The sequence below is a fragment of the Canis lupus genome, chromosome 10 (assembly GCF_048164855.1).
Source record: "Canis lupus baileyi chromosome 10, mCanLup2.hap1, whole genome shotgun sequence".
In the NCBI taxonomy this organism is placed as follows: Eukaryota; Metazoa; Chordata; class Mammalia; order Carnivora; family Canidae; genus Canis; species Canis lupus.
In genome coordinates, this window is record NC_132847.1 from 70,157,997 (window position 1) to 70,171,353 (window position 13,357).

General features: G+C 57.9%; 1 protein-coding gene across 21 annotated transcripts in view; it reads left to right on the forward strand.

Annotated features, from left to right (window-relative positions):
• ZNF618 (zinc finger protein 618) overlaps nucleotides 1-13,357 on the forward strand; it is a 184,133-nt gene that overhangs the window by 152,669 nt on the left and 18,107 nt on the right. For 7 of the 21 annotated variants that reach the window (XM_072842457.1, XM_072842463.1, XM_072842459.1 and 4 more), the window contains 4 exons: nucleotides 4,575-4,814; nucleotides 8,317-8,400; nucleotides 10,382-10,426; nucleotides 11,385-11,462. In XM_072842457.1, the coding sequence (XP_072698558.1) occupies nucleotides 4,575-4,814; nucleotides 8,317-8,400; nucleotides 10,382-10,426; nucleotides 11,385-11,462 (447 nt within the window). The remainder of the gene's footprint in view (nucleotides 1-4,574; nucleotides 4,815-8,316; nucleotides 8,401-10,381; nucleotides 10,427-11,384; nucleotides 11,463-13,357) is intronic. The other 14 variants (XM_072842479.1, XM_072842461.1, XM_072842469.1 and 11 more) reach the window with 7 other exon arrangements.

The following is a 13,357-nucleotide window of genomic DNA, read 5'->3' on the forward strand; positions in this document are numbered from 1 at the left end:
AAGTTCCCTATGGGGAGCCCGATGTGGGACTCGATCCCAGGACCCCAGGATCACTCCCTAAGCCAAAGGCAGACATTCAACCACTGAGCCACCCAGGTGTCCCTTTATTTACGTGTTAAACTGGTAATGAAGCTTTATTCAGTTTATCAGCTCTGTTTTCCTTTGAAGCTTCAATTTGGATAGTTTCTAGTATCTTGTCATTAAGTTGGCAGATCTTTTTTTCTAGTATGCAATCTGTTTTATTAAAAAAATCCATCAAGTGAATTTTTCATTTCAGCTATCCTAGTTTTCATCTCTTTAATTTCCATTTGGTTCCTTTTTATAACATCTCTTTTTTTCATTATGTTCATACTGTCCTTTAAATCTTTGAGCCTATTTATGAAAGCTGTTTTAAGGTCCTTGTCAGCAGATCCTATCATCTCTGTCATTTCTGTATGTTTCTGTTGATCGGTATTTTCCTTTTGATTATTAGTCATATTTTCCTGCTTTACCTCACAGGTAGTTTTTTATTCCGTGCTGCACATTTTGATGTTTTGTTGAGCATCTGGATTTTGTTATCTTCCTTTGAAAAGTGTTGAATTTTGTTAGAGCAGGCAGTTAATTTACTTACAAATCAGCTTCATACTTCAGAGGCTTGTCTTTAAACTGTTAGGGCAGGTCTAAAGCCGTTCTTATTCTAGGGTTAAAGTAATCCTTCTAAGGCCTTGCCTTTCTGGGTCTAAACTAAACACTTGAGGTGTTTAATAAGGTCTGTCTTCTCTGGCAGATGGGAACTCAGACATCTCCTAATCTTGTAAGACTTCTGAATCCTTGCTTAGCTCACAGTCCCTGGTAGCAGTTACCTGCCAAACTTTTCAGAGGCTCCTTCAGAACAAATCAGGTTGACAGCCAGGCAAAGACTTTGAGGGGTCCCTCTGACTATTTTTGGAGTTGTTTTCCTCCCCTAAAATTCCTTCCTCTTTGTGATTCTGCCCTGCTAATTCCAGCCACCACAGCAGCCCTGAACTCTGACCATTGTCTCCTCCATTCAGCCAGACTGCTGTGCCTTCTTTGGGTCTCACCCCTGGGCCATGATCCAGATGGTCTCCAGGCAGAGACCAGAGTGATCTCACATTGGGTCTTCTTTGTGAATCACAGTGGCCTACTGTTCAAAGTCTGAAAACTGTTGTTCTGTGTGTTTTGTCCAGCTTTACAGTTGAATCTGGAGAAGGGCTGATTCCCTCACCAGATACTCAATGATGGCCAGAAGTATAAGTTCCCCAGTTCTCTTCCTAAGATGAAAATCCACGAGGAGGCGTTCCTAAATTAGACTCCCCTGGTGCCACAGCTCCTGTGCGTTCCCACCTCCAGCCTTTGGGCACGCTATTCGCATTGCCCGAAGGAGTCTTCATCCTCCTCTGCATGGTGAGGGCTTCAGGGAGACCCCCTGTGTCTCTATGCTCTCAGCTGCGTGGTTGCTTTCCTCAAATCCTTATGTTCTCTGAATTGTTTTGCTCCTGTTGAATTTTCAGCTTTACAGAAGGGAGAGACCCCAGTGCTCTCTTATTTTTAAATATCTCTTGGATGGAAACATCTCCTCTGTGTTCTTTATTAGGGCAGTCAGCCGGTCTGTCTGAATCTCTTTCTTCTTTTCCCAGTGAGAGCTCGGATAGGAATTCCAGCCTGATAACATTCCACATGAGAAGGTCAACAGGTGGAGAAGCCATTGAGTGAAAGGAGTTAGGAGTCTGGAAAGTTCATCCTGCCCAGTTCCTACCTGCTCTGTGACCCCGGAGAGGCTCCTATACCTCTCTGAGCTCTGACTACCTGTCTGCCTTAGGTATACCTCTGGGGCTCATGGAAGGGTGACACATGAGATGGCTTCAAATGTCCCCTCTCGGGCATCCCATCTTTGATGTGCTCTGTTTAAGTGGTCCTGAGTTTTGTTCTTCTGGCCATTCATGCACTGATGCTCTGATTCCACATCTCTGGAGCACTTGCTTTGTGTCGGGGAATGTGCCAGGTCCTGAGTGTGTGGTTGGCCTAACTGGCAGAGGCTGCCCTCGTAGAGTGTTCAGGCTAATGGGGAAAGAGAAACCAGTCTAAAGATCACACCATGTGTCATTATGGGTAGTGATCAGTTCTTGGAAGGGAAGAGGAGAGGGGAGGGAAAGATAAATGACCAGGTGAGATGTCGGGGAGTTAACAGAGGAAGTGATGCTTCAGTGGAGGAATGTTGGACCAGTACTAGTTACCCAGGCAAAAAGGAGGGAAGATCATTCCAGCAGAAGAAATAACATGTACAGAGCCCACATGGCTTGGAAGAGAGAGGGCGTTATGGAATGGGAAAGGCAGGAATTGAGCAGGTGCCTGAGGATTTCTTGTACCGTGTGCTTCGTGCGTGTTCCTGAACTCCCTGCCACAGTGAAGGAGGGACTTTCACACAAATGCCTGGATTTTGACATCAGGAACAGTAGACTCTGGAAAGAGCTGATCCGGACAGTGTCCTAGAAACCATCCTTCAGGGTAGAGTCTGGGGCTTAAGAAAGCAAACCACATGCTCAGGGTATTGCTCAGAGATTCCCTGTCCCTTTTGCCCAGGTTCCCGGGATGTGGGGGTTGATGCCACATGGCCTTGTGCAGCGGCCCCCTTAGGTAGCTGACAAGCTCGAGCTCTTGTCTCATCTGGACACGGACTTTCCATGTGGCTCTAACCTTACTGATCATTCTAGGCCTCGGTTTCCTTATCTGTAGAAAGAACCAGTCATAGCCACTTACATGTGAAGAGCTGTGTACCATTCAGGGTACTTGCTGTGCTCTTGTGTGTTCTGGGTTCCCAAAGAATCCCCTTGAGGCTGGTCGCAGAGGTGGGTGTCCTACTTTGATGGGTGGACAGGACAAAAGGGGCGTGACCTTAGGAGTAACTAAGGTCAAGAGAGGGGAGGTAAGGAGGCAAGACCACAGAGACCAAAGGTGAAAGACCTGGCACCCAGAGGTGGCTTCACCTCGCTCCACACTTGGTCCCCAAACTGCTTCAGGGAGGTAGTGGGGGAACCCTGAGATAGAACCCTGGACAAGTGCCACAGAGTTGATGTGTAGGTGGCACCGTGGCTGAAAACACTTGGATATTGGGAGACAAGCCGCCCTTTTGATTGGACTCCAGGGACTTCCAAAGTTCTTGGCTCCAAACAGGAGAGGGGGCAGGGAGGGAACATACAGAAGTGTTCTTCCCCACCAGACCTCTCCAGTTTCTGAGGAAGAAAGCCAGAATCCAGAGAACAGGAGTGGAGACAGTGAGGGACACCTGTATCCTCTGCGGACTGCTGCGCTGGGGGCTCCTCCTGGGGCTGGGGGTGGGGTGCGGGCTGGCTCATGGCGGCTGTGACCCGAGTGTCCCCAAGCTCCTGGCATCTGGCCTCCACTGTGAATGGGGGGGGTGACCCTCCCTGGGGACAGGGGGGCAGCCGAGTCCTCTGAGCGCGTCTCTGCATCTCAGGCTGGTGAAGCGAGCGCTGAAGAGCCCCGCTTCCTGCTTCTCTGGGCCTGGGCTTCCTCATTGGTGCCCCGAATGGCCAGAGGTGGAGGATCAGGAGGTGCCTTTTTATTTCTTGGCTCTGCAAGCCATGGGTGGGTGTCTGATGCCCAGGATGGACGCTTTCCTGGGACCAGGGGTATAAGGAGGCCCCTCTTCCTCCCCCAGAGGCAGGGGAGCAGCGGCAGTGTCCTGGACCCTGGGTGACGTGGGTGCCCTTGAGACGGTACCAGTTCCTGAGATCCATGAGCCCCCGGGCAGCACCGAAGGGGCCCCTTCCCACGTGGCCTAGTCCCCTTCTCGCCTTCGGGGGGAGTTGCAGTTGAGCCAGAAGACTGCTGTCCCCTCCTGTTCTGTGTTGAACGTGGGAGTGCGGCCAGGTTCAGGGCTGGGCCACCAGGGGAGTTGAGGGGCTTGGGTGTGAAGGAGGCGGACTGCTGGCCGCCCGGGACCGCCAGAGGTGGAGACCACCTGGGTGTCAGCCCCCAGTGACTCCAGCTTCTGCAGAGGACTCGGGAGGGAGAAAGGTGACCCATCAGCTCCCCGGGAGCCACAGAGCCCCCTCCCCTAAAACCCTAGGGCAACATTGAGCCCCTTGCTTCCCCCCACTGCCACCAATGAACTCCAGCATGTCCTTGCCTGTCTGCTGTCATTAATTATGAGCCAGCAGCCAACATGCCTTGGAAGGAAAAGAGGCTTCGGAGCCAATTTTCTAGAAAATGCTCTTGGGCCTGGGTTGACTGATTCAGGTGCCCAAGCACAGGTCATAGGCTGTGTTCTCAGACACTGGGAGCCTGGGCTGGTCAAGGGTGATAGGTGACCCTCCCAGTGGCCTCTGGGAAACTCTGAGCCTTAGTTGACAATCAGGCTTCGCTCGAGGAGAAGCAGGGGAAGGTTCTAGAATGCTGGACTTTCTTAGGCTCTGAGTGGGAGTGAGAGAGCCTCTGCGTTCTGTGGACCACGAAGAGGTTTTGACCCTTGAACATAGGGTTCTGTGGCCCAAGAGACCACTCGCTTGGCCGGCTCCGAGGGCCCACGGGGACTGAGAGCGTGACCCTCTCAGGTACCGCCCCCGGGTGGGAGCCACCGGACGATCCAGACACAGGCTCTGAGTGTTCACATCCGGAGGTCTCCCCGTCTCCACGCTTCGTGGCAGCGAAGACCCAGACGAACCAGTCGGGGAAAAAAGCTCCGGCCTCCGTGGTCCGATGTGCCACCCTCTTACACCGCACCCCTCCAGCCACCCAAACCCAGACGTTCCGCACTCCAAACTCGGGATCTCCGGCAAGCAAGGCAACCGCAGGTACCGATGGCCTATGTTACCTTCACACTTCCTCCACTCCCCACCCCGCTCGCACCTGCCACAGCTGTGCCTGGGGTCACTGTTCCCTTGCAAGAGCGAGTGGAGGTCCTGTAGCTGTCTGGGACAAATCTGGGTCCCAGCCGTGCCCCTGGCTGGCTCTCACCGTGGCGAGCCACCTGACCTCTCTGAGCCTAGGTTTTTGTACCCTGAATCAGAGGGTTTGTATGGGATCGTTTGCAAACTTTTTTTTTTTTTTTTAAACAGGAGAGTATTTTTTTCCCAAGTCATGGAGTTAAAAATTTTTAAAATTAACTGCCAATATTTGAGCATCAGATTTTGCATAAGACGTTTGATGTCTTGCTGACGTTGAAAATCAGACCTGGCAGTGCTGGGCCCACTTTCCTGGAGGGCAGCAGTTGGCCTGGGGCTGAGCCACAGTGGCCCCCTCGACTAAAGCCCATACTGCCCAGTATTCCGTGGTCCTCACCACTCCCTCCTGCCTCCCCAACACAGTGGCTACGTGGCAGGTGTCATTTCTCATTGTGATCACGCTGTTGTCTGTCTTGCATCCTGCCCCATTCATTTATTTACATCACCTGCCTGGACCTTCTTGGCATGAGTTTGCATGCCCCGTCCTTCTGAAAAACACAGTCTAAAAACTCACTTCTAGGACAAGCTGCTCCCCACGAAGCGGAAGCCCTGTTCTTTTAGCCTCCCCCTCCCTGGTACTACCTGTGATGCTCCTCCGTGGGCCCTAGCCCAGCGGGAAACCAGTGGATGCCAGCTCCAGTGTGTTCTGAGTCCGTGCAGAAAGGGGTTGGGGCTCCAGGAGGTGAACAGGCAGGGAAAGGTACACAGCAGCTGATAAGACACACCGGATGCTGAGTAGCAGCTGTCGGGAATCCCGATTCATATCTGGGTGGACTGAGCCTCGGGCTGCCTGCTGGGACGTGCGGGGTGAGGGAAGAGTGATGATCTTGTCCTTCTGGGATTGTGGGCTTTTCAGTGCCCTCCAGAGGCCCAAAGCCATCAGATAAACACCCAAGCGATCAAACTGAGAACTTCGTTAAGTGAACTGGTGGATTGGAACCAACCACATGGCCAAGCGATTGGTTTTGTTTGCCTTTGCTCTGTGGTTCAGGAGGCTAATTTTAGGCAAAGATTTGGTTCTTAAAAAATGTTTGAAGATAGATTAATCGTGGTTAGGTCTTCCAAGAGAGGGGTAAGTAGCCAGTCCACCTTGAAGGTAATGGATTTTCAGGTACCGCGCTGAGAAGAGCCAAGAGCTGTTGTCATTTTATGACATTTTCATAAACTAATTGGAAACAGACTGGTCATCGTGGGCTCAACTGAAGAATGGGATCCTGGCTTTCAAATCTTGCTTTTACCCTTGATCTTGTGGCTGGGAGTTCGTACATGGGTAGTTTGTGCAGAAAACAGCCTGCAAGGGCCGTGTGGTGTGTGGCAGCTCTCGGGCCTCAGCGCCTCAGAGTTCCACATCCAGCAAGCTGTGGGACGTGCCTCTGGCTGCCTTCATGGGATCTGGAAGGCTTGTGGTGTGGGGGTCACAGGGCAGAGGGCATAGGAGGTGAGCAGGCCCCTGCGCGGCAGAGCCGGGAGTTGATCCTGCCCCCGTCCGTCTAGCAGGCCATGCCCCGCGAGAACGAGCACCTGGGTGGACATGGCACTTGCGGGGCGGCCGGGGTGCTGGTGCAGGGGTAGCTGTTCAGATTTGCATTGTCGGCTGAGCAGCAGGGGACTACGCGTGGGAGTCTGTGACCTCTGTTGGGCGCATTCTACCTCTGTGTTGGGTAGGCCGTGTGGAACTCCTCCGCAGCTGGGTAAGCATCGAATTAATGAAGGTGGAGAAAGGAATCCCTTCCCTAGCCCAGGCCTTTTAAAGAGACTGCATCGGCCCCGGGAGTGAACTCTTTATTGTGCCATCCAAGAGGTTAGGCGTACACCCAGCCCCGGAACTGGGCACGCTCAGTCTTTTCACCTGTAGAATGGGAATGACAGTGTGGCTCTCATAGCACTGCCGGGAGGACGGTGGGAGACCACAGGTGTAAGACGTGCGGCCCATGCCTGGTGCATAGGTGCTCAGTGAATGAGGGCACCCACTCCCCCTGCCAGAGAATCGAGGGGCTTTCTTTGCCGATTTACAGATGGTACCTTGAGGTAGGCCCACATGGAGGTGTCGACCCAGGCATTTTACAGACACAGTATGGAGAGCGGGTCTTCCTTGCGATGTTACCAACAGCCTCTGCATCAGGAGGCGTCGGGCGGGGGGCGGTGTCGGAGCCCGGGCACGGAGCAGGGCCTGGAGGAGCCACCGCCTGTGGCTTCTTTTCTTGTTGCCCCATCATCGTTCAGAACCCTGGCCCCCACGGTCTGAGCACTTGGCCTTCTGACATAGGGGGTTGCTGAGCGACAGTGGCATTTCCCAAAGTGGGTTCTGGGGAATCACCATTTTTGAGGCATCCTAAAGAATATGGTGTTTTTAAAATGGGCTTTGGTGGCTAACTATATTTAGGAAGCCTGGGTCAAACAGAGCTAAATGGGCCTCCTTCCGGTTGAGCTTCTCAGAGCCTTTGATATCGCTGTGCGGGTTGTTTCCCCGTAAAAGGGGCCGGGTCGGCTGCGCACCCCAACTTGACTTGCTCCCAGAAGCCTTCATCTCCACGAGCATCCAGTGGCCCCACTGTGCCCAGAGCAACTGGGAAGAGCAGAGCTCCCTTCAAGCTGAGATCTTTTGTGTCCGGACCTTCTGCGGGTGGGAGTGGGGGTACACTGCGCTGTGTCCTCTTGGCCGGACCCCATCTCTCACTCTGGCTTTCCAGACAGCGCCAGGAGGGGCCACCTCTAGGTGGAGATGCCCCAGAAATCACTTAAGGAACCGGCCCCTTCCCCTGGATGAACCCTGAGCAGAACTCCTCTGGCCTTGGGCTCCCAGGCTGTGGGCCTGTCCTGGTGCTCTCGGTCACACTGTCCCCTCTCCCAGGATGCCCTCCCTGCCACCCAGGGACCAGTAGGCTTGTGGAGCTGGGATCAGCTGTCTGGCCCTCCTGCTCTGCCAGAGTCACCACCAGGAGACAGCTGTCCTCCTCCCTGCTCCATGGTGGAGTCTGTAGCAGCAGATTTCTGGCAGAGGGAGTAGCGGGTGGCAGGTCCAAATGACTTAGTGTCCCAAATGTGGCTCCTTAGGACCAAAGATAGGAGACCCAGGCCTGTCTGCCATTGGCCCACGCTGGGCACTGGGTGGGGGGGATCTCCTGGGGCTCTGATGAGGCATCAGGCAACTCAGGTGAGCCCGAGGAGCTGGGGGTCTGGTTTAGGGCCCCGGAGCCCCTCACCGTGCAGGTTCCTCAGCAGAAAGCCCTCGGACCGGGGGCAGTTCTGGGGTACCCTGGCCTCAGAGCCCCCCCGCAGCATGCCCTTCCACTCGGACCTCGTAGTGCTAACCAGTCACTGGTGTTTCTCGCTCTCTCCCGTCCCCACCCAGCAGAAAGCGCTTTCAGTCGGAGAGTAGAAGGCAAAGCACAAAACCACTTTGAAGAGACGAATAGCAGTTCCCAAAACTCCAGCGGTGAGTGTGCCCCGTGCTGACCGTCCTGTGCTGTGGCCTCCACCCACTCCTCCCCGGAGTGGCAGCAGGCAGCCCGGGCTGGGCTCCTCGTGGGGCCCGATGCTGTTCCCGGGGGGACACGGCAGGCAGGGAATCAGCAGGGGGCCAGGGCCAGAAATGGGAAGGGTGTTTCCTCCCAGGAGCCTGCCCCTGGGCCTCAGCGGCATCTGGGACTGCTGTTCTTGGTCTCTTCCCATGGAGAGAGGAACTCGCCCTCCCCGTACCCTCAGCATTGGCTCAGAAGGCCCGGGAGGAGTCCGAGAGCTAGCGCTGTTTTTGGAGTAAACGTTATAGCCAGTTCCTTTCCAGGAGAGGCAAAGGGGGTGCAGAGAGAGAACTGTAGCCCCAGAGCCGGAGGCCCTGAGTTCTGGCCCACTTTGGACCAGAGGCCGTCCACAAGTACGCCTGCAGCACCACCTGCCCAGGGAGCTCCGGCCGCGGTTCCCGGTGGGCGTCTGGCGCCCCCTGGCGGCTGCCCTAGAGTCCCTTAAAGCAGAGCCGCCAAAGGCCACCTCCCCGCAGGGATCCTTGGCTAGCCTAGCAGGACCCGGGGCCTGTCCGGAGAAGGCCCGGCAGGCGGGTCCGCAGTGACACCCAGGGCAAGCTGGGAAGACAGTTCTGAATCCTGGGTACGTGAGGGTAGGGAGCCTGCCTTCTCGCACGGCTGCAGTTCAACGCCGGGTCAGGTGCTGGCCACCGCCGAGGCACAGACAGGCGTCCGTCCTGAAGCAGCCAGGGGTGCAGACTTGAACGCGGAGGCCTCGGCCCAGTCCGCGGAGCTCCAGCTTTGACCTCTAGCCGAAGGACGAGCTGGTAACCCGGGCCAGCCTCGTCCTTTCCTCCGCTGCAGTGGGAATTGCGCACCCATCCCCGTGGTGGTGGACGGTCGGCAGGTGCCCCGTGGAGCTTACGCACTCCCGTGGCAGGGTGTCGTGGTGGTGGTGGCGGTCTGAAGTGAACCAAGTGCTATGTGGAGCCCCGAGGAGAACCGAGCGGGGTGTGCCGCTGGGGGGTGGGTGGGGGCAGCGCTGAGAATGTCAGTGTAACCCCCAAAACCACAGAGAGCTTACTGGCTTTTCCAAGCTGCTCACCGTTTTGAGAAATGTAATCCCGTCTCCAAGAGGTGGCCCTAAAAGTGAGGGAGTGCCTTGGCCAAGGCCACACAGGATGTAGGGCCAGGACTGGGGCCACCATCTCCCGGGGAGCCTTCCCTCAGCCGCCAGGCTGTACCCCTTGCCTCTCCGTCCTCCAGAGCTGCTACTCGAATCGGGGAGGACAGTGTGAAGTGCTGCTGCCAGCAGCCACCATTTATTGAGCGCTTACTACGTGCCTGGCCTGTGTTCAGAGCTGTATGTGTCTTACCTGTTTTCATCCTTACCACAGCCCCGGGATATGGGGGTTGGGGGGCGTCAGTGTTACTGTGTTATCCCCATTTTCTGGATGAGGAAACTGAGGCCCAGGAGAGGTCAATCATAGCCCCCGGGCCCCAGCCTGTAAGAGACGGTGCCAGGACTCCGGGCCTAGTCTCTCTGGCCCTCCCCTGCCGTCTACTGCCTTTGAGGCTCACCTGACAACATCAGGAAGCAAGGGGAATCCCCCAAAGCACAGACCCCCCTCTCCCCCCCGCAGCTGCTCTGGTGACTGGTGCCGGGACCTAGAAGCAGCTCCCAGCTCCCTGTCCTGAGCGGCAGCCACACCCGGACATTTATTTCCCCATTAGAGCTCTGTGGGCTCACTTTCTGAGATTTGAGGGTGTCCTAGAGGTGTGGCCCTGGCTGACCTTGCCCTGCCCGGTACCACAGCACCAGCCCAGAACGTGAGCCTGGCTCTCAGATCCTCCGAGAGCCCCGACGGCTTACTGCTTCCTAAGACAGAAGTCCTAACAGTCATCTCAGAGCACCAGGACGGGAAGAGACTTAGCTAAACTGTTTCTCTTTTGCAGAAACTGCAAGTCCCCTGATTTCCAATCCTTTCCCTCTCCTACAGAGTAAGTGACGGTCCCACGGGGGGCTGGAGAGGGCAAGGCAGGGCAGAAAGTGAACCCAGCGGCCACATGCTCAGGACCTCCAGGGCACCTGCCCGTGGGCCACCCCGAGGCAGACCTGGCAGCCAGCGGAGGCAGGAGGAGGGCCCAGCCCCGGGCGGGAGGGGGAGTCTGGACAGGGGACGAGGCGGAGCCCTGACCACGGGCCACCTGCCTTCTCCACCCCAGCCCTGGCAGGAACCCAGGCCTTCCCGTTGCAACTCGCAGTGGGGGAGCCTCAGGACGCCTCCTCCAAGCCCATCTCCGCCTCCCTGCGTGTCCCTTTGTCACCCCTCTTCCTCCCACATTCCCCCGTGCCGGGCACTGACCTGAGTGCCAGGGACACGAGGTGGAAGCTGAGGGTCCACCTGCGCATGAGGCCCCCTTCCTGCCTGTGCTGTTGTCCTTCCATCCCGCCCTCCCCGCCTTCCCTGTCCTCGCCTGTCCTGTGTCCTCTCGCCCTGCGCTGCCTCTCTCCACTTCCCACCTTCTCTTGCGTACTTCCCGCACCCTTTACTGCCCTCTGTGCCCTTACCTTGTTATTGTTTCATCCGTACATCCATTTGTTCACTGGGCAGAGGATGGGCTGTGGTGGGACGTGGTCTCTGCCCCCTTGGGGCACTTGGTCCGTTAGTGTCACCCCCTCCCCTGTCCCCAGAACGGTGCCTGGCACACAGTAAGCACTCAATAAAGGTCTGCTTGATTGAATTAGGCCCTCTCTGGTTCTGCAGGCAAGTCTTCCTCTCTCCATGGCTCCTCCCTCCCCCAAGCCTCTCCCTCACTAGTCAGTGACAGGGGCAGACAGGCTGGGCCAGAGCCCCAAGTGCAGAGCCCCAGTGTGTGTCTGGGTTCCCGGATCCAGGGCTTCCAGGGCCGTTCTGCCCCTAACACAGCTGCCTCATTTCTCCCCTTCCCACCCCAGAACCCTACACCTGCGGCGCCTGTGGGATCCAGTTCCAGTTCTACAACAACCTGCTGGAGCACATGCAGTCCCATGCAGGTAAGGGGACCAGCCGCTGGCCCCGCCCCCCGCCCCTGGCCCCGCCCAGCCCTGGGTGCGGCATGGCCCCACCTCCAGCCCCACCCTGGGTGCCTCCCAGCCCCGCCCTGGTCTCCCGCCAGCCCCGTCCTGGGTGCTGGGTGCCGCCCCAGCCCCACCCTGGGTGCTGCCCTAGCCCCAGCCCTGCCCCCAGCGCTGCCCTGGGTGCCAGCCTGGCACCGCCCTCAGCCCTGTCCTGGGTGCTGACCCCAGCCGCGCCCTGGGTGCCGCTGGCCCCGCCCCAGAGCCTCCCCCCTCCTCCTCAGGAAGGGGTCACAGGACCCGGGACCTGCCCTCAGGGAGCCTGGGGCCCACGGGGGTGGGCGGGTGGAGGGGTGGCACAGGCCCGGCCTGAGCACAGTTAGGGCCCGGGCTGCAGAAGGCTCTGGAAGGCTGTGGCCCTGGCGCTGAGCCCTGCACCCGACGGGCGCCCAGCGGGAAGGACCGCTGCCCGGGAGGAGAGGGGTGAGGCCTGCCATCCCCGGGAGCAGGGGCGGGAGCTGGGAGCCGGAGGGCAGCCTGGGCCCCAGCCCGTCTCCGAGCCGAGGCACACCCGCCCTGACGCTGTCGGTCCCCACGCCGGGCCCAGGGCCCACCTGGCATCGGGGTCTAGGTCGGAGGCAGGCCTGGCGCTGGCACCTGGGACCAGTCCTGGGCGCCGCGGGGGAGACAGGCCTGCGCTGGCCGCTTGCTGTCTGGGTGACCTTGTGACCCGCCCTCCTGGCGCCTTCCAAGCTTGTGGCGTTAGCGCCCTTCTCTGAACCGTCCTGCCTTCAAAGCCGTGCCTCCCGTTCTTGGGTTTTTTTCACAGTAGCACCCCGCTTCTGCTCCAGTTTCCGCTGTGGTCAGGCAGGCGCTCTGTGCTGTAACAGATAAACCCCAGATTCTCGGTAGCTTGATGTAATCGCTTCTCCGGTGACATCTCAGCCCGATGCAGGTGGCCTGGTTGGGTGGCCTTGGACACGGTCATTCGGGGACCACAGCTGTGTCCTCCCCGTGGCCCCTCAGAGCCTCCCTCTGTCTCGCACCGGGCGGCGGGGAGAGAGAAACACACTTCCTCCTTTTACCCCCGTTGGATCCCAAGCGACACATGTCATAGGTGTTCCAGTCCCAGGGGCGGGGAGCACACCTGTCCAGGGACAGCCTGACACTCTGCAAAGAGAAACGGGAACCTGGGGAAGGCAGCCAGCTGTCCTGGCCACCCCCCACCCCCCCAGAGCCCCCCGTGGGACGGGAACAGTGGTGGCTGCTGTGTCTGGGATGTTGACCGTTGTGCCCCCTCAGGTCTCGTCTGGCCTACGCTGAGTGGCGCAGGACTAGAGTCTCAGGCTGCAGACTGTTCTGTTGGCGCGACCTCTCTGCGTCCAGCGTGTCCGTGCACTTGTTCAGCACGTACTCGGGGGTGCGCCGTCCCCCGTGCTCTCTGGTGGGGGAGCTGGTATTTATTTCTAAAGGATTCCTGAGAACCTGAGCAGAGCCAGAGTGGCAGCCAGGACACGGGAGCTCCAAGCTCTGGGGTGCCTCCAGGCCGCGGGCCCCGGGCAGGACACCCCCCCCCAACCTGGATGTCGGCTGCCCTCCTGCACGTCCTCACGTGCCTCCCACCTCCTGCTCGCCTTTGCCATCACCCGTTCCCTCGCCACCGAAGGCCTCGAAGGCCAGCTGAAGGCGTTCAGACGTGACGCTCTGGGAACCGGAGACAGCACACCTCTTGGACCCCAGACTCCCAGAGTCCAGCACTTGCCCATCCCAACCCAGACCCTCCACCTGCCGCTCCGCCCCCCTCCAGCGGCTTCTGGAAGCTGAGGCTAATTAAGGAGGAGTCTGTCTGGGGGCCTGTGCCTCCCCACCCCTCA